General features: G+C 40.6%; 1 protein-coding gene across 2 annotated transcripts in view; it reads right to left on the reverse strand.

Annotated features, from left to right (window-relative positions):
- Positions 1–11,992: 11,992 nt before the first annotated feature.
- Positions 11,993–23,781, reverse strand: part of LOC130160672 (potassium channel subfamily K member 2-like) — a 31,792-nt gene continuing 20,003 nt past the window's right edge. Inside the window, exons 5-8 of one of the 2 annotated variants that reach the window (XM_056363325.1) lie at positions 23,157–23,352; positions 19,696–19,838; positions 16,302–16,425; positions 11,993–16,174 (exon numbers count right to left, since the gene is read on the reverse strand). In XM_056363325.1, the coding sequence (XP_056219300.1) occupies positions 16,131–16,174; positions 16,302–16,425; positions 19,696–19,838; positions 23,157–23,352 (507 nt within the window). In that variant the 3' untranslated portion in view covers positions 11,993–16,130. Of the gene's footprint in view, positions 16,426–19,695; positions 19,839–23,156; positions 23,353–23,781 lie in introns of both variants that reach the window. The other variant, XM_056363324.1, reaches the window with a different exon arrangement.

Consider the following 23,781-nt stretch of genomic DNA (forward strand, 5'->3'; position numbering starts at 1 on the left):
ATGCCTGTGGTTCCACTGCTGAGACCAGTTTTCCACATCAAAAAAAAAAAAAAAAAAGAAAACTCACATGAAAGCAAACATTTCTTCCATAGGGGGAAAGATACACTGCCAGATGTTTCCCTCCTGCAGGAAAATACACAACACCTTGTAGTCGAGAATTTAATACACTAACAGCAATGACAGCAGTGGCTCAGAGGATGTACAGTACCGTACAAAATGATCTCTCCACAGCAGTGGACGGAAGTTTCCTATTCTCCTTGTAGGCTTGTAGGATTCCTGTGAAATCACCAAAAATCAACAATGTGTGAATCCTTTTCTTTACAAATCGACTACTCTGTCAACTACTCTGGCATAGCAGGCTGCCACTGCTTTACACTGCAGCAAAGCTACTCTATAGGGTCTAGTTGGTAAGTATTATTAGTTTATTCACTAAAGCTACTGGTCGTTAGTTAAAGGTGTTACAAGGTGTTTAGTTTCAGCTCAACAATTATTAGAGATATTCTTGGAAGTGATCATTAGCTATTGCTATCACTGAGTGTTTTGGCGTTTCATCACAGGACACCCTGAGTTATGTTAGGCCCGCCGCAGGCTGATCAGACCTGGGTGTGTGCATCTTGTGGTTAGCCTCTAGACGGTCACTTGGGGAAACAGATGGGATCTCTTCTTTTCAACCACATGCCAGTGACTGGTCCTTTCTGCGGCGTTGGCAAGGGCTTAACTGCTTTCCCGTGGGCCTGCCCTCTGACCCCTGCCTCAATTGGACGCACTTCAACCCTCCAGTCTCGCTTCTCAGTGTCAGCTGCAAGGTAGGCGTATCACAGCTTTTTTCTGTTCAAAGGCCTCTTCCACCACATCCTCCCAGGGGACAGTGAGCTCGACAATGAAGGCGCACCAGCAGGCATTGGACCAGAGGAACAGATCTGGTCGCAGGTTGGTCGCTGCAATCTCGGGGGGGGAAGATCAGTCTCTGGTCTATGTCAGAGCACATTTCCAGTCCCTGGCTGTGTTCAGTGGGCATGAGTAAGGAGATGAGAGGCTAGCCCTATTTTTCTCTCCGTCTTGAATGAAAGATGGCAGCATGGGTCTTCACAGGCATGGCGTTGGTTGTTACCTTCTTGCACTCGAGTTCGTCCGCCATACACCTCAGCATTTAGTTGTATCGCCTGGTGTATCCGCCTTGTGTAAGGCTGGTTTTACATCCAACCAAGATGTGCTGTACACAGAGGACAGGCTTAAAAGCCATTCAAACTACTACGCCAAAAAAAAAAAAAAAGGAAATATACAATGTACATATGATACCAAACTATAACAAAATATAATACAAAAAAGTCACGTGCCTGCAAAAAATGCTACTCAATTGAGCTTTTTGCAAAAAGCTCAAAAGAATAATCTGCAAAGAGAACTTCAACAAAATAAGCTGCAGCTTCATGAAGAAAAAGATTTGCGTGTGGAGAGGTGGTGAAGGGACTCTGAGTGAAAAAGTTCCTCCGCAAAGAAATCTGTGACCTCAACGAGCTCCAGGGGGAATGGAGCGAGTGTGCAGCTTCATTTGTCCCTAAACTCAAAGCGTTGGAGAGGGAGAACAAGGCCTTGATTACTCATATACAACAACTTAAAATGAAGAGAATCATTTGACTCTCAAAGATTTGTCCGAAAAGGACAAAGCTGAGAGCGTAGAGAAAGTCAGTGTGATTCATCTAGAAACATCGGCACAAGATGAAAATGACGTGTGTGGCCAGGAGGAGCCCAAGAACTCAGAGGAGGAAAGGTCTTCAGTCAAGAAAAAAATTCGTAGTCTTGGTTATGAAGCTCCAAACCAAGGTCTCGGATACACTTGAAGCTTTGGACAGTCAGGTCAAGGTCTTGAACAACAGTTTTCTTCAAATGAGCTTTATGGCTGATAAATAAAGCGCAGAGAGGGCAGAAAAGAAGGGCCTGCAAAATGTAATTGAGGATGAATCTTAGCAGTAAAGTCAAAAAGAAATGGACTTGCTGCTCAGTACCAGCAGCTGAAGGGTACTGAGCAGGAGAAGGCCCCTTGTCAACGAAATAGCCTGGGAGAAGGAGAAGAAGGTCTACCTTAAACAGATAGAAGAGCTGAATCAGATCTTTGAAGGAAGAAGTTTAAGAGTAGAAGAGCTGCTAGAGAAGTTAAAGGGAAAAAAAGCCATGAAGGAGGAAGACTTCATAAGAATCCAGGTCCTCAACATGAAGAATAGACAGTTACTGGAGTCCAACGTGCAGCAGAAGCTGAGGGCCTCTGAAAAGGAGAGAGTCCTTTCCCTGTAAGTGCAGGAGCTGGAACCAAAAGAGAGAAGGAAGGGGTTCACCCAAAGCTCACTGCTACATCTACCTCAGAGGAGGAAAACCCCCAGCCTGAGAAGAAAAACACCAAAAACATAATAGTACTTCAGTTCGACATTTTTAAGAATATGTCTGTGAATATTCTCAGTCATCATCCATAATTTATTATTTGAAGGTCCCTAAGATCTACTGATATATACAGTCATACGATCCTGTTTACCGAACCAACCTAACAGTCAATGTATGTCTAGACTCCAGATGATAAATGTTTACCAGACAGGATAAAAAACCTCTGACTTCTTTCTGTGAATATCCTCAGGTCTTTTTCACTGTCTTCCTGTGAAATATCTGCTGAGAACATTGTGCTGTGAGCGCCGACTCCTGCAGCCTGAGGTTAAATTTAACCCACCGGGGGAAGCTGATTATTTGCGTCACAGCAAATAACAGCTTTGTTCTGTTTCTATTCTTTTCTGGTTTGTTCTTTCTGGTTGGCTTTTCTCCTCTGAGCAGCCTTGAGTTAATTGAACTCAGTGTTTACACCTGTGTTGATTAATCACTGGTTGCACCTGTGCTCAGTCTACAAGCTCCTGTGCTTGCTCATTGCTTTTTATGTTTGAGAGATCTGAGCAGGCATCTGTTTCTGCGTGGGCGGTCCGGATAAATGATTAGCTATAGCCTGCTGACCTGCAGTGATTTTATTGCCAAGAGTTTATTACCACTTTTATTGCCTCAGTTCTGTGAGAAAGACCAGTCTTTTGAGAGTCATCCCCTGATCAGTCTTCACAACATCTTTTACACCAAGTCCCATTCATATTACCTACAATATTCTCAAAGGTCTCTTTTGCTCAATGCATAGTTAATTCATTAAAAGTGAGCGTTTAATGTCCAGTTCTGCATCATATAGCTTATTAGTTTACTCCGTGTGGATTGGCCTTTTTTCTACATGGAGAGTGCATGCAAGCTGATGTACAACATAAGTATGTTTCTTATGCAAGCTGTATCCCAAACATGTAAGTTAATGCATCAGCACACTAATGAGCCTGCGTGTATGGGTGTGTTTATGTGCGATGAACAAACATGATCATGCTGAGCCTCTCACAAGTATACTTATGTAACCACCTCAATCAACAGTCTGCATTCACGTTCTATAAGAGACAGGGAAGGTAGAGTGCAAGTCCATGGGAATACTCACAATAACTACAGCCCCTGTAAGATTACAAATCATTTACAAACTGCACTTTAACATCCATCTACTTGCAACTAGAAGAAGAGTCTCAAATACTGCCACCAAACTATCTTATCGTATAAAAAGTTTTTTTCCTTTTTTCTGGCTGCTTGGGCACAAAAAAAAATCAACATTAACATGTTATCACCTTTTATATGTGCTAACATGCTATTTTTCTATTTATACATCCAGCAGACACAGCAAGAGTTGTGTTTCTGGCCACCTGGTGAATGCCATGTTCATTTAGACTGAAATGTGACAATATCTCTCCCACCCAAGAAGCACAGAGGTGTCACCAAACATTGTCAAAATGGCAGCAATGCTTTTATCGCTGACTGCGACACTTAAATTGAATTCGTTATCAAGGCAAACAGAATCAGTCAACACTAATTTAAAATGACCTGATCAATTTGTTTGTATCTAGTTTCTAATAACTACATTATCACAGCAAAGGCAGCTGACTTAAATGATGTGATGATGTGGCTAGCAGCAGGGTGTAACCATTTTGGAACAATGTTTAAACCAAGTCTGAATAGGTGGTTTGCTGTAGAAGTCCAATATTTACTATCTTTTATCTCTTTTTTTGGTCTCCACCAACTCATAAGGGAAATGTCTGCACCACGATATTCACCTGCTGGTCACAAAAATTGTATCTGTCTTCCTGTCTTTTGAGCGCTGGGCAGGTAGTGTACAGTGAGTTAACGACAGCTTTTTCTGCAAAAATAAAACCTTGCCTGCTTTGCTTTGAAATTACACCAATGAGAACTGTGAGACTGAACCAAAGCACTCAAGTTGTGGGCCATAAACCAAAACAACTAGTCACAAGATGCTATACTCCTTAGAGTTAAGAGGAACATGTAATTCCTTTTAAGTTATAGTTTTTTTTTAATCCTTTAATAATGTTTTGTACTTTAAAATGCATACAGTGTCTTGGCATGTACTGGAAATATATAATACAAAATAAAAAATTAAAAAATAGAACTTGAAAGCTAAAACTTGCTATGTCGTCTATGGAAGCTCTTACTCGCAGTTCACTTCCCTCCTGTGCTTTACTCGTTCCTGTTTACAGAGGTAGGAATCTCATCTTGTGTCAATACATGTGTGAGATTTCCTTTGAGATTTCCTTCCCTCTGTTTTTCCCTGACTTTTAACAGGCCTTTCCCTCCAGGGTGTTTTAGCTGTTGCGACTGCAAAGAATTGGCAGTTATTATTTATTTGACCAACCCCACCCCCACCACGCCCCACCTGTTGCAGTAGGCCTGCAATAGTGTGACTTTGCTGTGATTTTACCTCCTGCTAAACTATCCACTTTATTGGCCTTCACGCTGGCAGTACAGCCAGTTGGTAAATACATCTTGTTCACTGATCTCAATGTTCACTGAAGCCGAGATTTTCTTCCAAAGCCATTTGATTGAGGAAGTTTAAGCTTTGAATTACCCGCGGTCGTCCATGTAACTGATGTTATGTCAGTTATTCTGCTTGCGTGTCCTTCGAATAAATGGCTCATTAAAACTCTTCAGACACTGGTCGCAACAAATGAGTTGCTTCTCTGTGTATGTTTTCTTAATCGCTGTTTGTTGATTGATGATGGAAACCCCGCTCATTCACAACAAAGGGATGAAGACTAGAATTTTCCAGATGTTAAAAATACAAACAAACACTGGATAACGGTATGATTCATCTTGTGTTACATCCCTCTGCCCGCCTCTACCCTTCACCTCCCAGCTCTAATTGCATGGAAACCTACTTGAAAATGCAGCATGCCAGCGATAGCCGAATGAACAATGTGCACAGATTTCTGCTGAATATGTGCACGTTTAAAACTTTGTGCGTGTTATTCCATTGTAAGTATAATGCTGACGTTTTACTTGATACTGTTTCCCAAGAGGCTGAGAGTTATTTCAGATTTCCAACAGGCCACAGCTCTCTGCACACCAATCAAAGTTACAGGAGTTTGGTCGTGCATGAGTTCTCTGTGTATGTAGAGGGATCTCAAGCTGCTTCCTCATTTGGCCCCAGTCACGTTTCTCTTGTGCATGAATGCACACGAATCCCTCTGGAATAGCTGCACTTACAGACACCTACAATGTGTCATTACTGTTCTTCAGCGGAGCACTTCAGGATCTGAGCAGGTATACAGAGTTTGTGTTTCATATCTTTAATTTAAATGTATGATGTCGCTACGATTAACTGCACCATGATAAGGAGAAAAGTCAAAAGAACAGGATACAAAAGCTTTCAATTTACATCAGGTTATAAAAGCCACAATCGTAGTGTAATTATAGTAGACCTTGACATGCCATCGCAGGAAAGTGCAGGTGAGGTGAGGCAGACTGAAGAGGGGTTTCTATCTTCAGGCCACCCGGGTCCTCAGCACACACTGTTCACTTTTACAAACCTCCACACATACACAAACACTTCTGCAATACTGCGCATTATGTCTGTTTTCATATTATTAGTTACACCTGTGCTTTTCTTGTTGTGACAAATCAAAATGCTTCTTTTAAAATTGTGTCAATTTGACAAAAGTTTTCTCAGTTGCTGTTCTTTGACCATCATCAAAACCATCATCCATTTGCTAAAGTACAACCTCCTGTCACTAAAGGTTTACTACTACTAAACATCCCATTTTCTCAAGACTGAAATAAAAAATATCAATACTAATCTCTACGATACTAATATCATGTCTGTGTGATAAGTTTAGGGTTAACCTGGCTAAAAGACTGGAAGCAGGGGGAAACAGTGTGGCGCTGTCCAAATTATATCTACTGCCAAACATACAAACAAAATCAGTCTACCTTTGTCCCTGCTTCTGGTCTTTAAGCAACATGTACATAGCTTTAATCAACACGTTGCATCTTGCATCTTGTTTAATTAAATGCTTTAACAATTTCTTGGCAAACAGCGGCCAGGTGATATCCGGAGTCTTGTCATCAGTATGCTGTTTCCAAGCAACCAGTCCAGTGAAGACTCAATCATTTAGGGATATTGTACCTCAGAGGTTGAGATTTGTATCTATTTTCTACTCCACTAGTTTATCCAGTTCAGACTTAAGAGAAACTGGAGCATACTACACATCTCAGACAAAAGACATCTGTTCAAATTGCAGAGGCTGAAGTGCAGGGTGAAATGGATTTTTTTTTTAAATGGTACAGTACAACTGTTGTCACTTTAGTGACTCACTGACCTCCACATCAGCCTTGACAGCTCTCTGCTGCTGAGACAGCAACAAATCAAAATTTGTCTGACTTCAAGAAAAACTTGAAAACTTTACTGTTTAAATATAGTTACCTCAAACAGTATTTAGAGATTTTATTGGCCACTTGGATCGAATGCAAGTCCAGTATTCACTATGCTTTTATCCCCGTTTTGGTCTCCACCAATTGGGTCCATTAAGGCAACGCAAGTGGGAAATATCTGGTTAAATGCTCCACCAGCTAGTTGCCTTTTGGTGCTGGGCAGCCATGTAAAGTGGGTTTATCAGTGTGTTTACTGAAAAAATAAATAAAAATAATGCTGACAAGAGGGCACCTCCTTTCATGTTACAGTCAATCAATTTTTAATATAAAAATACAGAATACAGTTTATTGCTAAAGGGCCATCTTGTGATACTCTAATAAAAGATAGAAATTTATTTATGGCTTAAAAATGCCAAAGATCTTTTTTGTTTATGATTTGTTATGATATTAGCTGCATTACATTTCCAGCTTAACTGACTTTGACTTTTTCATTGTGCTTTGTGTCTCATGAACTGATTTCTAATTAGATTAAATGAGCAGGCGACCATTTTCTGAGCATTTACACACTTAGTCAAACTCAAGCCATCGCAAATAATCCTTACAAACACATTCAGATGATACACTTAAGAGCACCTTTTGTAAATTGTTTTTAAAAGGAAGAACTTGGGGAACCTGTTCCTTCAAACCTTTTCAAGATATAGCTGAAGCATCAAACCACAGCAGCTGCGCGTTCCCAAGAAACTTCAAGGGCATACAAGCACAAGCTTCTGTGCGGCGCTGTTAAGTCACGAATGTGTGTGATGGAGTAGAAATCTGTCCAGACCTGAGCTTGTGAAGTTAACTTTAATTCTTTGGGGAAAGACTTCCTGCTGCACAGCCTCTTGGAAATGCTTCAACCTCTGCAGGATTTTAAAGTCAAATGAGATTCTCCAAAATAGACGACTTCTGTTATATGTATGTTAAAAGACTGTTTAGAGAATATAAAGTAAGCACAGAGATGAGAAATATATCTTTTACTTGCTACTGCTACCTCTTAACACTTGAATGCACAAAGTAATTTTATAATACGTACGTTTAGTTTCCACGTTCATCTGTGCATGCACATAATGCAATAACTATAACAGGCAATATCAGATCCTGATATGAAAGGAGAAATATTGCTTCCCTTTTGGTATCACTCTAATTGATGTCTATTTTTAGCTTTAACTGGTCAAGGACAGCTTGTCTTGATTGCCCCGACGGCACGCCACTGGTGAAAAAGCCATATTGCTGGGTCACTGTCATTACTTATCAAGGACACCTTCCCTAACTGTATCTATTCATACTCCCTGCGGAGTATGGAAGCAGTAAAGGTCAGGATGTCATTCATCCTCTCAGCGTGACAGGATATCCTATCTGCAACAGCCTGGACACAACAGGAAAATGCTGTTAAATTCAGCTAAAGGTCAAAGTTGAAATCATTTCCCTCTGGATTAAAGAGTTGGTCTTTGTTGTCAGGTTGACTTTTAGACTTTGTGATTAGCAGATTTAATAGATCACAGTAAGGGGCTGTCACCCTTGTTTAACATAGTTTATATTTTTCTGTGTGGAGCAAAGCTGGATAGCCATCTTCAGAAATTTAGGATGAGTGGGTTATTGTTTGGAGGGTAGTCTTTCTTGCAGTTTTCTACCTAATTAACCTCGTCAGAAACTGAGGTGTAAAAACATGTTGTGGTAATTTGTGAGATTTGGAGGTGCTGGTGGGCAGATTTGTCATGTTTGGCCAGAGACAAGCTAGCTGCCCCAGACTGTGCTGAACTAACTGGCTTCAAGCTCAATATATGGGAGCGTGTCTATGTTCCCAAAGCCCTATATTCCCACAGCCCTAACCCTAATTTTCAAAAATTTCTGTGAAAAAAAAGTTCTAAGAAATGTGGGAACATAGAGCTGTGGGAACATAGGGCTGACCCCCAATATATAGTATATCTACTGTACACATGAGACAGGGGTGGCATCGAGCTTCTCATCTAACCCTCAGCAAGAAAGTGATCAAGTGATCAAGTATATATATATGTTTATGCATATATATGTGTGTGCGTGTGTGTGTGTGTGTGTATGTGTGTGTATTTCCTAAAATGACAATATCTAAGTGCGGAACTGCCAACTGAGGCTGTAACACTGACGTTAGGATTTAGCACAAGACAATGCTAGTATAGCCTCCCTGATCTGCTAGCATGGCATAGCAGACTTTTAATCCTTTCTTTTATCTTTGGATGGAGGCAGGCAAGTTGTTTCCCTGTGCTTCCACTGTTTATGCTAAATTAAGCTAATTGCCTCCTGGCTTTACATCCATAGTTAACACCGTGATGTAAGAATGGGATCAATCCTCTGATCTGTTTACAAGAAAGTGTACAAGCAAAAAGACTAAAATGTCATACTGTTCTATAAAGGCGTTATTGTCTAGACAAAAGCAGATATTGATGATCACTGACTGACTTTCAAAGGATGTCAACTGTCCTGACCTTTCCTGTATCTGCAGTGACACATCCTATTCAGCGGAGATTGTCAATACTGCGCAGGAGGTGGGTGCCACAGTGGAATCCACTGAACAGTATTGAACAGCATTTGCAAAACCATTATTCTTTAATGTATTCAATAATCAAGCCTTTTTTGCGGTCACTGCAGCTTGGCTCAGAATTGTTTTACATTACTTATTGCATTTAGGCCACTTGAGAGTATCTGACATCCTGCACATGCTGCTCAGAGAAATACATTCACACATGCTGCTGTAGTGGTATCCTGATGGCAGTAATGCTGATAAGTAGAACAGCATACTTACTGATGGTCCTCCTAGTGGAGGCAGATAGGTGCGCGCCGTGCTTCTTCCACACTCGCGCTGAAGTGTCCTGAGGCGAGGCACTTCAGTCTGTGTGGTGCCACTCCTGCCTCCCTGTTGTAGTAATGCCTTCGAGGTGGATTAGAAAAACCCAAACATAGTGATTTTCTCTCTGTGGTGCAAGTTCATTTCTTGCCACAAACCTCCCAGCTTTTAGCTCAGTGAACATGCTGAGCTCTCACATCTGTTACTATCCCAACACACACTTCTATTAATTCATATTAAACAGAATTCTGTTGTTGGGATCACTTCTCATCTGCTCACAAAAATCTGACCTGCACAAGGTTGACCATTAAACTGTGGGAGTTGACACTTTTTTAAGGGTAAGGTTAAGTTAGGACAAGTCAGTCAAATCTATCCTTCAACAATTCTCTTCAAACACTTAGTAACCAATTTTCCAAGGCTTTAACTTCTTTAAATTTAACTTCTCACCTTTCTGATGTGATGTAGGAGCGTACTCCAGGGTGTGTCGGTACACCATGACATCACAGTTGGATGTGGTTAAGCATACTCCTTACCACACCCACCCAGAGGTGAAAGAGACTTGAAACTTGAAACCTGGTTAGACACACACACACACACACACACGCACACACACACAAACACACAGACACACACACACACAGTTGAGCTCACTCTCGATGTGCAAGGTAACCGTCTCCATGTACCTCTCCAACCTGAGACAGGTATGTTTGGTAGCTGAGTCACTGTTTTTTTGTCGTTTTTTTTCTCTCTGATGTCACTGCAGACAGAATCACTAATGGGCCAAACAATCTCCAACTGGACTGGCTGTGTGGCTGCTTGTCTGCAGGACGCAAAACACTCACTCTCTCCATATAAGAATATCTCAAGCAGCCGTGCTTTGAGTGACTGTGGATGGATTCACTTATACAGTTACACGGAGTCAGCAGACAAAGATGAGTTTACTCAGTGCTTACAACAAAACTTTTATGGTTCTACTAAATTTACAGTGTTTAAAAAATGAAGTGAGACTGATTACGCATGTTTAAACACTCAAACAAAAGGCTAAAATCTGCTGTTTTCTGCATCTATATAAAGCCAGTCTACAAGCAGCTCACATCTGTGAGTCATTCTGGCTCCCATTTGAAGGGAGCAGAGTTGTGGGTCGTGTCCTCTCGGTATAATGCAGCATCTGAGAGTGTGTTTATGGATCCGTCTGTCTCTTGACAGGGCAGAAGCTGGAAGGTGACGTGCAATGTCACCCTCTATCTTTAGTCATTTACTTGTCAGCTCGCATTAAGGAAAACCGTCTCAGACTCTGATCAGTGGGTCTTTTCTTAACGTTGCAGTTTCCATGTTGCATCTGTATTTTTTGTGTAAAAGAAAGTAGAAAACGGCCTCTAGGAAAGTCGTCTTACTCTGCAAAAAAAGAAATCCTCAAAGCAAAACATGCGAGGTGAAGATATACAAATTAGGTGAAGGTGTCAATGCAGCGACTCGAGTGGCAGCCTTCTCGCTCCACGCTGTGCTTGTGAGCCATGAAGAACATTTTGTAACTTGTGACTCAGATCACTTTGCCGACCCTGATCCATTATCAGGCAGTCATGTGATTGCAACACCAATGTCTCCTTCAGCTGCACAGAACAGTCTGCTGCAGGTTGTTTATCTGGGACAAATGTTGAATGATTCTTATGTGGAAACTCACGACAAATGACTAAAACCACTACAGCGTATTGGAAGGCGGTTTGTTCATATACAAAACAGAGCATGAATCATATTGTGAAAGTTATTTCTGAATGATGTTTTCTGTATTTTATTCCAGAGACATTGTTCTGATTTTCTTCTTTTTCTTTCCAGGGCTAATCTTTAAAGGACAAAGGCTGGTGATATCCTGTTCTGGTCGATGAACCCCATGACAATACTGAAACCAATGAGTTGTTTCTTCTAACAATTATTGTCTATGTAGCAAAAACATGATAAAAGGTTACACCTAAAACACATAAACGTACCACATCGTTGCACCGGGTGACATATTCCTTCACTGCCATGAACATGGGCACTGTAGCTTTGACTCAGTCACACCTCCACCATCCTCCTGCCAGAAATGCTCACTAGAGCACAAAATGTACATTAATCTGTCACTGGAAATAGTCCACAACAAATACATGATTTACTATTCTTTGAGCCAAGTGTGACAAAAAAAAAAAAACTAGTGTCTGGCTGTTTGAGAAAATTACAGGGCTTTTTATAAAAAAGTGAAACTCTTTATATGTGAGCCATTTTTTAAAGATTTACATGTGTGCTTATCAAAGTTGCCACAGACTAATGAACTGTCTTTAAGTCTTTTCATGGCATTTGTTGACAATAAAAAAAAGTTCAATTACATCATACTTTTCAGTTAAATTTAATAAATGAGCTCCACTCCTCGACCACTCAAAGCACTTTACACTACGAGCCACATTCACAGTGTTTTTTTTATGCATTCAGTGCTTTTCTATCACACAGTCACACACTGATGATACCTCGGGGCAATATATGGGTTCAGTATCTTGTCCAAGGACACTTTGGCATGCGGACTCGAGGAACCCGGGCATCGAACCACCAACCCTCTGATTACCTACCTCCTGAGGCGCAGCTGCAGTAGCGACTTTTTCAAGAATAGAAAGAAAACAGTGATCATCAGTGTTATTATTATTTGTTTGCATATAAAATATTTTATTCTAAACCTTCTGAAAAGTTTGTCATGATTTGAGGAGACATACATTAAGATATTAACATACTGGAAACACATGGTTGCCATTAAAAAGGAAAGCCTGGGATTATAGACACATTCGATCGATAAGAATTGGAAGTAACACTTAAAAGTAGCATGCAACACTTTTTGATTTGTTTTTTGTTTTTTTGTTTTTTTTTTAGGATGTGCATGTGTGTACATGACCTGTCACATGTATACTGACAATTTCTTACAGATGGATTTATTAGAAATGTAAAAGTTACAGAGAGACTTTCATTGACATAATGGGCCTCATTTAAAAAGATTATCATGCATAAATTTTAGGAAAATGACCAAGTCCAAACCATGATAACACTCTTATTTATCATTATGACCATAATTGGTACATAATCATGTTTTTATGGCATCAGGTGCTAAATAAACGAGGACCAGTGGCTTTAAGAAGCCTGTCGTTGTGTTCACATTATACCCACTCAGCTAATTGAACTCGCGGACATAAATCACAATGTTAAATCATGAATGTGCTTACATTCATAATGAGGCTCATCTCTTCCGTCATGAATGGACAGATACATTCAGTATGCTTGAACTGGGATTTGATGCACGCAGACTTAATTAAAAACTGTCACCCTGGGAAAAGGAGAGGATGACGTGAAAATGCTTGTGTAGGTGGGACACAAAATGAGTTTCCTCAAGCCCCAATGCGCACGTACATTCATGCACGTACACACTTACTGTAAACAAAATAATGCACATGTATCCTCACATGTGGCCTCATAGGCCTGACACATCATGTAACGCTCCATTGACAGCACTCGACTTTCTGCAGCACTGACAGCTCGACTCTCAGTGACTGTCAATCACACCGACTGGGGAAAAAGTAACAGGACAACTTTTAGGGGCTTTTGCTTTGAGCAGCTGCACTAAAGCTTGGATAGCCCCCCCCCCAGGCGACTCAGCATTAATGTACTGGTGGTCTTTCCTTCATTGTGTATTGCAAGTCAGTTTGTTATGATGCTATTGATTGCTTTTCAGAAACACAATAAAATGAACAATGCTATTTTTAGTTTCATATCCTTTCTCTTATTTTCGGCGCGATCTTTGACTTGATTATACATGACAGCTGATGACCTGACGGTACAGTTGTTCAAGCTGCACAAATCGGCGCTCACGCTTAAGGAGGTAGACCAGTTGTTAGAGCCTTTCAAGGAAACCAGCAGATTCAGACTAGAAAAAGAGAGCAATCCTGTAACCTTATTATACTGTTCTGGATTGGGTTGCATCAGCTCCATTGCTAAATTTGTTTGTCCTTCCTAAAGTCTCCAACCACTGGCTGGTTTCATAATAGTGATTTCTAAGTTGGCCGTAAAAATATGGAATGTCACGTGTGTCAACCTAGTACTATAAATCCAGTTTAGAAGGAGTGGGAAATATCTGATGCTAACTTAGCTGATGTTATTTGGTTATTTATATATTAACGTTAGCCTATTGGTTTAACATTTTGTAATTTGAGCCATGTTGTTATTTTTATGAAAATCTTAAAATCTCTGTTAGTCATCATTGTTAGACAGTCACTTTTCTGGTCTGGTATGTCCCGTTATCTCTTTCAGTGTTCTTTCTAAATGGGTCATATATTAGCCCGTTAATGTTAGCTTTATCGTTTGGTTCAGTTAGCTACATCACAGTTACATATTGAAGTTAAGTGTAAATGTTGCGTAAAAACTTATCTCTATGTAAAACCTAATTTGTTTGGTGGAACCTGTTTTGATTTCGTGATGTATAAATCTCTACTTAAACACTTCAGTTATAACTAGGCTGTTTAAATTTAGAGCTGGTGCAACCGGCTCATTCTGCGACACAACACAAACTCTTTTCCAATAAATTTAACCCATAAATCATAGATAACAAGTAGACTTGGTTTTCCACATGACTTACTGTCTTTTAAGACACACTGTATTGTAAAGGTGTTTTGTAATGCTACAAACTGAAAAAAGCACTATCAAATGTGTTGAATACTACAGCATATCATGCTGCTTAAAAGCACTGAATAAAACCCTAAGACACACAATCCAAACCTTTCGACTGGGAGACCCCAGAGCCTAAGATATCCTCCATAACGGCATGAAATGCAATATGTGCTTTCAGAAATATCTTGAATAAAAAAACAAAAAAAATTAGATCCACTTAAAATGCAAAAATCAAAATGTATATTTAGTATCAAGAATCGGAGTAAGATTCTTGCCATTTTCATGATCTTTGTCGACGCCAAACCAGCGGCAGAGAAGCATTTATTTAAATCAATTCTTCGATTTCTATCTGATGCAACTCACTCACCTCTAAAGTCTCGATAATTGAGTCACTGCAGTGATATACAGCAAATAAAGGGTTTTGATGGTGTACATTCAGTATTGGCCAGACATAATGGATCTCATCTTCATCAGTTGAGGAAATATTCCCCATCTCCCTCGGTCATGAAAAGCAGTAAGGTAAAGATATGCTTCACAGCCCCAGAGCTTTCATTGCTACAGTACCATACGTGCAGGGACTTTGTTGATGCACCACGCTCTATGTTTCAGTTTAATAAAAAAAAAACAACAAAAAAACCCTCAAAAAAAAAAAAACAAGGAGAGTGGGGTTTGATCAGTGAGCCTGGCACTGTGTGGTTAGCGTGACTATCTCAGCACATTAAGACCGGTAGTAAATACCTAAAACGGACTGCCTGACACAGAGGTGACATTGTTCCAGTTATTAATGATCTCTCAAGAAGCAGTTTCTCCTCTCATGTCCTCATAAAATGGGTTAAATAAAAGTTTCTGTGCCCTCTTCTTCGTCATACTGTTTTTCCAAGATGCCTCCTACATGTCTTTTATTACTACTGTGCTCATAAATAAGTATGAGTGGACAGACACGGTGTTGCTCAGTCTTTCATGCGTCACCATCCTCACATGTTCAGTGTGGTTTTCAGTAAGGCACAAGTGGGTTATTCCTTCAGATAAACGCTGTGTGCCAGTCATGAAGGAACAAAAATGTCAACATTCGTCTCTTTAGTGAGGGCAGACTGACTGGTGAATGCAAGGCATATAAATTCATACTGTAAGAAGTGTAAACGAAAAAAAAAATCCACAGTCTGAGTATTTGTAGCAGTGAGGGTCCTCTTTATCTGATGCAGATTTTATGGCCTCTGGAAATTCAGCAGGAGATGAGCACAGATACATCTATTGCTTTCTAAGTTTGATGAATGTATTTATTTCTGTGTTTACAGGCTTTTTATGATGGTATATGAGAAGATGAAGTTGCTACCTCAATATGGGCTTTCATTTCCCTCCTGCTCAGAGAGAAGTTTGTGAAACTCCTGCCTCTTATACAATCTCTTTTTTTTTCCCAGTCAGGAGCACGCTTCTGATCGGGCTCAATCACTAACACAGCCGTCGATCATGTTGGTACAGACATAGTGAAAAGAAGTTGGAACTTCTGCGCTATCACACCGTGCATGATTTTTTTTTATGTGTGAGTATTAAACACACACACATGAAAGTATGGAGCTTGACGACTGATCTGTGTTTAAATCACTCTAAAGGTTTTCAATCAATGATTGGAGTACAATCCACTTGACGAACGCGTATGAGTACCTTATCATTGACGCTCAGTCAATAAGCACACCAGTGTTTATTATGTGTGCTGTACTAGATGTGTTTCACTCAGTTCCTTAAAGCTCATTTCCTGCTGCTCTTCATTTGAGAGTTTCGATGATGGCGATCTCCCGCCTGTCAGCGTAGTCTGGGCTGAGGCCGTTTAGATAGAGGCTGCCGTTCCTGGCCAGGGCCCCTGGGACGGGACTGAGAGAGAGAGTCAAGTTGGGGTAAGTTTCTCTGTCCTCATACAGGTTGGCCGACAGCGTTCTCTTGCCAGGGGTCATTTCCTGGTTGATGGCTGTGTTAATGCCCAGCTCGGATGACAGCTTACGTTTGATGGATGCAGCGCGCTGAAACTTGTCATAGATGTCAACGCTGAGCCGCCGCCGGGTCTCTTTGAACTCTGCTGACACATTTGCTGTCCACTCGGCTGCATGAGCGCGAAACTCCCCGACCTGCAGAGAGAGAGAGACTGAAAATTGATGCCTGCAGGTGATCGAACACAAACTATTCCTCCCTGTAATGTCCATGTGTGCAACATTTACACCTGCTGTTAGTGTGGTTTAGCTTCAGAAAATGTCTGCTGATTTAATGCTGTCTGGTTAGTAAGCATGCAAAAAGAAAGTTGGAAGTTTGTGCAGATTGATTGATTTTTCATGAAATGATAACCGATGTCTGGAAATAAAAATTTTAAAAAAGTCAGAGGTGTGTTGTAGAAAATTTCAAATGTAATTTAAAGCATATAAAATATGCAGTTCAGAGGCCAAAACTATGATCTTTTAAAATTTTAATCAAGAAACATATTCATCTTTAAATTCTTTGCAGGTGCTGAGAAACAGTTATGTGCACAAAGAGACACCTGCACATTTAACTGAGGCCATGAAGTGCTGAAGGTGAAACATTTTCATAGCTCTGTAGAATAATGGACACTGGAAAGTGTGCTGGTATTTTTTTCTATCTTTATGAGTCTTTTTAAACTGTTAAAGCTACACATGCACAAAAGCCATGTCTGTCTTTTTGAATAACCTAAATGTGAACCGCTGACCGATAATTAATGTTCACTCTTTTGAACATAAATGCTATGTCCATTAATCTCTTTTGACTGTTTAACACCTCTTGCCGTGAGCGTTCTTCCACGTGTCTGCTGCTCTCCAATTAGTCTATGACAGAACTCTATAGCTTTCATCTATTCTTAGTAAATGTTCATCTATCATAAAGGTCAACTGCAGACGTGGAGATTTAAAATAAAAATAGAAATTAATAACTGAGGAGAATGTTTTAGAACTGATGAGATGAGTTACCTGCTGTTACATCTGTTACCCTGGGGCATCTTCTGCCATGCCCTCATCTTTGGTGCTTGCCTAACCTGAGTTGCCCCCACCCCCCCTCTGTGTCTGTGTGTGTGTGTGTGTGTGTGTGTGTGTGTGTGTGTGTGTGTGTGTGTGTGTGTGCACATTTCGTTCTTGTTGTTTGTTTCCCTGAACTTATCCTGCTCTCCGCCTCCCTACAGTCCAGTCTTCTCTGACTGTTACCCCACCTCACCTGCTCAAGCCTGCTGATCTACCTCTGCCCTGTGGCTTCCCTTTCGATCCTTGCTCGATCCCTTTCCTCTACTCCCTCAGCTCCCCACTGCTCTCCCTCCAGCCTCAGTGTCCAGCTCAACCTACCTTCCCAACCAGAAACCTGCGTCTCTTCCCTGTGCACAGCAATAAATAACTTAATTCCTGTCTGTGTTTCCATTTGTTCTGCTGCCAAGCACCTGCCATTCAGCATCTGCTCACCTTCTTGCTGAGAGTTAGTCTATAACTTCCATAAAATCTTAAGAGCCATTATTAAGTAAATACTTGAATAGACTAATACTAGAATAATGGGAATTACTAATAAAGCTATTTGTGAATTAGAGCTGATTTTAGGTTTGTGTTGTGATTTCAGCTTTGCTCTACAGATGTGGCAAGGTGTAGACATGTTCGCACCTTACTCACCCATCATTTCACTGGTAAGGTTTATTTTAAACCAGGAGCCTCAAGCAGTAAACAAGAAATGACCTATGTGTGTGAGCAGTGTGTGACCCAGCAGCCCAGGTTCCTGGAGACTATATACTGTATCCAGTGTTTGTTCGTGTTCCTTGAGAGGAGAGGAGCGAACACATCATTGATCTCACCTTGATAATGCTTTAGGTCTCCATGCTGTTTATTTATCTATTGGACTCTGAGGTTTTGCTTGTTTAGAGTGGACTTCTGAGCGCTTACTTTAAAATTCATCGCGTGCATGTCTGTATGTGTGTGCATGTACAGCACAAACACTTGAGTGTGTGCTGTCTCCTCCTCCTTCTCACTTTCTCTGCCTGCTCATCCGCATAACCCCACCACCCCACGCTCCCAAAACCCCTAGCCTTCCACCGCAGCCGCCTCTCACTAATGCAATTCTCTCTAGAGCTCACAGCCTCCACAGCTGTACTCCTAATTATGCCTGTGAAAGGATTCCCTCTGCAGACTGCCATATAGCCCCTCCTGCCTCACCCACCACCCTTTTTATGCTACATAGAATAAAGAAATAAGATGAGCATGTGGTTGGTTTATGCAGGAGTGTGTATGTGGATGCACGGCTCTTTTTCTTTTTATATGAACCTGCCAGAACAGCAAGAGCTCTTATTACTCAGCAGCAGCTACTGGAAACACCAAATATTTAATCCAGCCCTTGTATGGGAGGGTATTTACTCCACAGGGCATAGCTGGGATGGAGATTCATCACTATAGATTTATGGCCTGAAGAGTGAAGTGGAAAACCCTGTGAGGTATTACTCTCACTATGAGGGGAGGGTGGATGTGATCACACCTGTGAATTTACTGCAAATGTTCCTCCACCTACAATATATATCTGTCATATCGTGCTGGTGAGGCTGGTGAAGAGGAGTGTAGGGTGCAACATAAAGCAGCAGCAGCAGCATGAAGTGGTCTAATGCAAGTGGAGTTGCTCTGGTGTGTTACCTCTGCAGCTAAAGCTGACAACATATTTCATATTTTGAGCATGTTTTTATTTCCTATAAGCAGGATTTGACCTCTCTGTCTCTCTTTTGTCACTGTACTTCCCTCACTTCCATTTGTCAAGTGATGGTCTGAAAGTGGGTGCTGCCAGCTCCATTTCTATGATTCACTGTGCCAAGACTATAAAGACATGTAAACCCCACAGAATTTGGGGGTTCACATTGAGAATGGGACACAACATTTTATCAATTCTCTAATGGGATTAGGATGGGAAAGGGTTATTTTTGTGGGAGTGGGATGGGAGAGGAGGTCTTGACCGCACTCTTTAAAATACTGACTTTAATGAAGGGAAATATGATTCTGGACTGAAATATCTTTGGTCTTGAGAAAACAACACTAGGTCAAAACTTAGTGTATGGCTGGACCACGTATGGTTAATGTGCAAAATAGTGGACATAGCTGAAAACTGCTGTGGAACTGCTGTAAACAAGTGACATCATTGCGCTTTTGCATCCCAGACAGAAATGTAGGTTTATCTGGATCTTTATCAAAAAAAAAAAAAAAACACTCCAGCAACTGAATATAAGGCTAAAATCAGGCATTCTCTAACTCCCAATATCCTCATCACATTTCTGTAAAAAACCCTCCAAAGTGAAATTCATTTTTTTTCTTCCTGTAGTGGAGAGAGGTTTCTTATCTTGCACTTCTGTCACCTCTAGAGTGACGCACAGCATTACGTACCTCCTCCTTAGTTTTCTTGGAGATAACACGGAACCAGTCTCCGATCATGCTGAGCACAGCGGCAAAGTACGCAAGGCCCACCAGGATCCAGAACAACACCACAGGCTTGTAGTAGTTCAGGTAATCTGGACTCTCTGACCCACCTGCAGAAACAAAAATGAAGCAAGTGCGGTATAAGATTCTGTTACATCACCGTGTATCAACTGTATCCTTATGAGAGAACAAAGCCAGGCAGGACTGATACAGCCAGTTAAGTCAGTTGAGAAAAACAGTTCTTTAACTTTCATTATTGTATCATTTAATGAGCCTTTGTCTTCCCATTTCATGTCTCTCTGCAGGAGGATGGTCATTAATTGCCCCTGAGCTTTATGGGTAGGATAATTTTGTAAGAATAAAAAAATAGAGGGCTGATAATTTTGAGACCAATAAGTAAGAAGAAAATTGCACAATACCACACATAGAATAAAATATTCAGGGACTGTTAAATTTCCTTGGGAATTTGTGTTCCTTGGTGCTCTAATAATGAACAGTGGTAAATGTTCATAAAGTAACAAGGTGGAATCTTGACTGTAAACTTCTAGATTTGATCGTACTCATATAACACATAAGTCATAGGCAGGGCTGTAAACTAACTTTTTGGCTCACCTGCCAAGGGGACCGGTAGATGAAAAAATCTACCGGCCAAGTAAGTTTTTTACCGGCCAAGTAATAAATTGCCTCTTTTTGTTACATATACATCTGTTTCAGTACTTTTCATTGAGATAACAGTATTATATAGCGATATATATATTAGGAAAGAGACCAAAATATTATTCAAAATACATTTTTAATATTTTGAATATTCAAAACATTGCGAACATGGGCAGTGCCAGTACCAGTTAACCTCCTGTTCTGATAACAAATGATAATAACAAAATTCAAGGAAAATAAAAAAAAAAATAGAACAGAACAAAGTGGATCAGTGCATGATCTTTGGTCTCTTCTGATAAAGACGTCAGAGCAGTCACGGCAGGTTGAGTGAAGAGATGCTCGGACTGAGCCCGAGACACTGATTTGCAAACAGCGTGACATTTTTCTTCCTTCGTGCTCTCGGATGGTCTCGAGTTTCATCGTTTTATTGCCAACCACAAATTAATTGGTGCGCTGCTTTCTCCTCTATACTCTTTCTTTTTGGGTCACTCACACCGGGTATGTGCCTCCACATTGCTGCGCCGGAACAACACTGCGCGGGCTGGTGGTGATGCGTGGAGGCTGATTTATACTACTGCGTCAAGTCGACGCCGTCACGACGCAGAGCCTCTGCGTCGACGTGAACCCCCGACACAGAGCCTCTGCGTCCGTCAACGTGCACCTCCAAAAATGTCTAGGCATTTTATCGCAGCAATGTTTTGCTATATTGTGACAAACACTTACCTGCCCCATGGCATGTAGCCCTCCAAAATTAAGTCGCCAGGGGAATATTTTAGTCGCATTTGGCGAGTGGCGACCGTTAGTTTACAGCCCTGGTCATAGGCCAAATACTTTCTTCAGTAAGATAAAAACATGTTATTTTTTAAAAACATGACAAGGACTGAGTTGGCTATTCACATAAAAATAAACTCAGTCAGTTACCTGGAGAGTTTTGATGAGGGAAGAAGGTTTATCAGGATGAAAGTTGAAGGTGCCCTGAGGCCATTACCGGTGCTATGGTTTTTACGATTTGATCCCTGCTCTGTTTATAGTATATGCACATTGTCTTCACACTTCTCTGTGATATTTAGATAAAGGAATAGATATCGATATTAGATAAGTAAATGTATCTGTAAAATGTCTGAGAAAGCACCTGAAGCCGTACCTGGGTGCACGTTACATCAGCTGCATGGATTTACTTAAACGTTACCAGTACATTAAAATGCCGTCTCAGCTCGCACCATGTTCTGTACTGCTGGATGAGCTCTTAAAACATATCAACTGGGATGAAGCAGCAGAGGCGGCCTGCTCGCTGTGCAGTAAGATAACCACCCCTCACAGCACCAGTTTAACTAACAGCAGTCCAGGCTGATTAGTTTACTGTAACTACAGGGGTTGGCAGAGGTGGTGTAATCTAATCTATAATCATTAGGCCTGCTCAGGAAAATTTAATTTAGCAGCTAAGTGTTTGTGATTTTTCCCATCTGCCTCTCCATTGTTGACTGTCAAGCAGGTCACATCAAGCTAATACCACCTGCTCTTTCTTTCACACACACACACTCACACACGCACGCACACAAACACGCACACAAACACACACACACACACACACTTAAAAGGTGTACACATGCCCAGTCCCTCTAGTTCTGTCTCTCTTGTTTTTCTCACACACACACACACCCATTCTTATATCTAGTGTGCGCAAAGTATACTATTATATATATTACAGATATTATATATGCTCTCTAATTAAAAATTTTACACTACTAAATGTATTATGTATGTTTTAATTGAAAAAACTTCACACTCAAATCATGTTGTCATAGCAACATGTAATGGCTACAGGGTCAAGGAACAGTTCAACATGTAGAAAAATATTAGCTTTCTTATTGAGAGTTAGATGAGAAAATCATCACTACTATCATGTCTGTATAGTAAATATGACACTACCACCAACAGCCGGTTAACTTAGCTTAGCTTAGCATTAAGTTTGGAAACGGGGAAACGGCTGGCCTGGTTATATCAGATGGTAACAAAAATTGCTCAACAGCACCTCTAAAACTCATTAATGACTCTGTTATTTCTTGATCGTTTTATCCGTATACTCCACAGCGACTTCTGGAAACTCCACCTGTTGCCAGGCAACTGTTGGAATTTACGTTTTTACTGTTTACTGTCTGCATCAATTAAGAGATGCTAGTGATTGAGTTTTGTTACCGCTCAGTGGAGGCAGGCTAGCTAGCGGGCTTCCCCCGTTTCCAGTCTTTATGCTAAGCGAAGATAACTAGCTGTTTATTTACCACACAGATATAACTTCTCATCTAAGAAGAAAGCAAATGAAATGTCAAACTATTCCTTTAAATGTAAGGGGTGGGTTCGCTGTACATGCTTCAGTTTTTGCTAGCATCTGATGGCTCTGGTAAATGTGTATGAAAGTGAAACTAAGGCATAAAAGGAGAACATTTGTGTAATTTATTGTATTCGGTTAAGTGTTATTTGCCTGGTATCATTATGGTTGCTTAATAATATTATGGTTTAAGAAAATGGTTTAACAGATGGCAGTGCTAAACACAGCTACAAATGCATTGGAAAAACTGTCAGAATACATGTTTCATAATGTGAAGCACAGAATGTAATAGCAGGCCAATGGGAGGCTTATCACTGTGATGCACATCTGTTGAGTCACACTGACTCAACTGGTAATAACTCGACTATAAAAGCAGTGGTTTTAAAGTGAGTGCCAAACATTAAAATGAAAGACGCCCAATAAGTACAAAAGAAAATCAAGTGACCTTTTTCACCAGCGACAAAGTCTCCAAAGCCGATGGTGGTGAGGGTGATGACAACAAAGTAGATGGACTCGAGGGTGCTCCAGCCTTCTATGTGCTTAAAGATGACTGCTGGCAGTGCCACGAAGATGAGACACCCAAACAGGATGAAGAGTAGCGTGGAGATGACGCGGATCTTTGTCTGGCTGACTTTCCATTTCTGTAGGGAGATCAAATGAAAAAGGAGATAAATTCCAGATTAATAAAATACACTTTTTAATTAGGAGAGAGAGGCGAAGGCTTGAAAGAAATTCAATATTCAACAGGAGTGTAGAGGCGATGAATGCTTGAAATTAGGGTTGATGGTTTAGTGTTACCATCAAATGTGATTAGTGGTGTAGAAATCTCTTTCATCCAAATACAATCAAGAATAAAATGTTTTCTTGTTAAAATAGTAGCCAACATGAATATTTTTTCTGTTTAGTCCACAAGTATACCAGTGATTTCCTGTAGTATATGACCTTTTCACAAATGACTGTGGAAGAAATTAACACTTGAAAACACGCTGCCTATTTCCCTCTCTCTGATTTCCCATAGGCTTTTTTCTTTTCTTTTCTTTTTTTTTGCTCACTTCACATTGTGATGAGTC

Source organism: Seriola aureovittata, chromosome 19 (genome assembly GCF_021018895.1).
Source record: "Seriola aureovittata isolate HTS-2021-v1 ecotype China chromosome 19, ASM2101889v1, whole genome shotgun sequence".
Lineage (NCBI taxonomy): Eukaryota > Metazoa > Chordata > Actinopteri > Carangiformes > Carangidae > Seriola > Seriola aureovittata.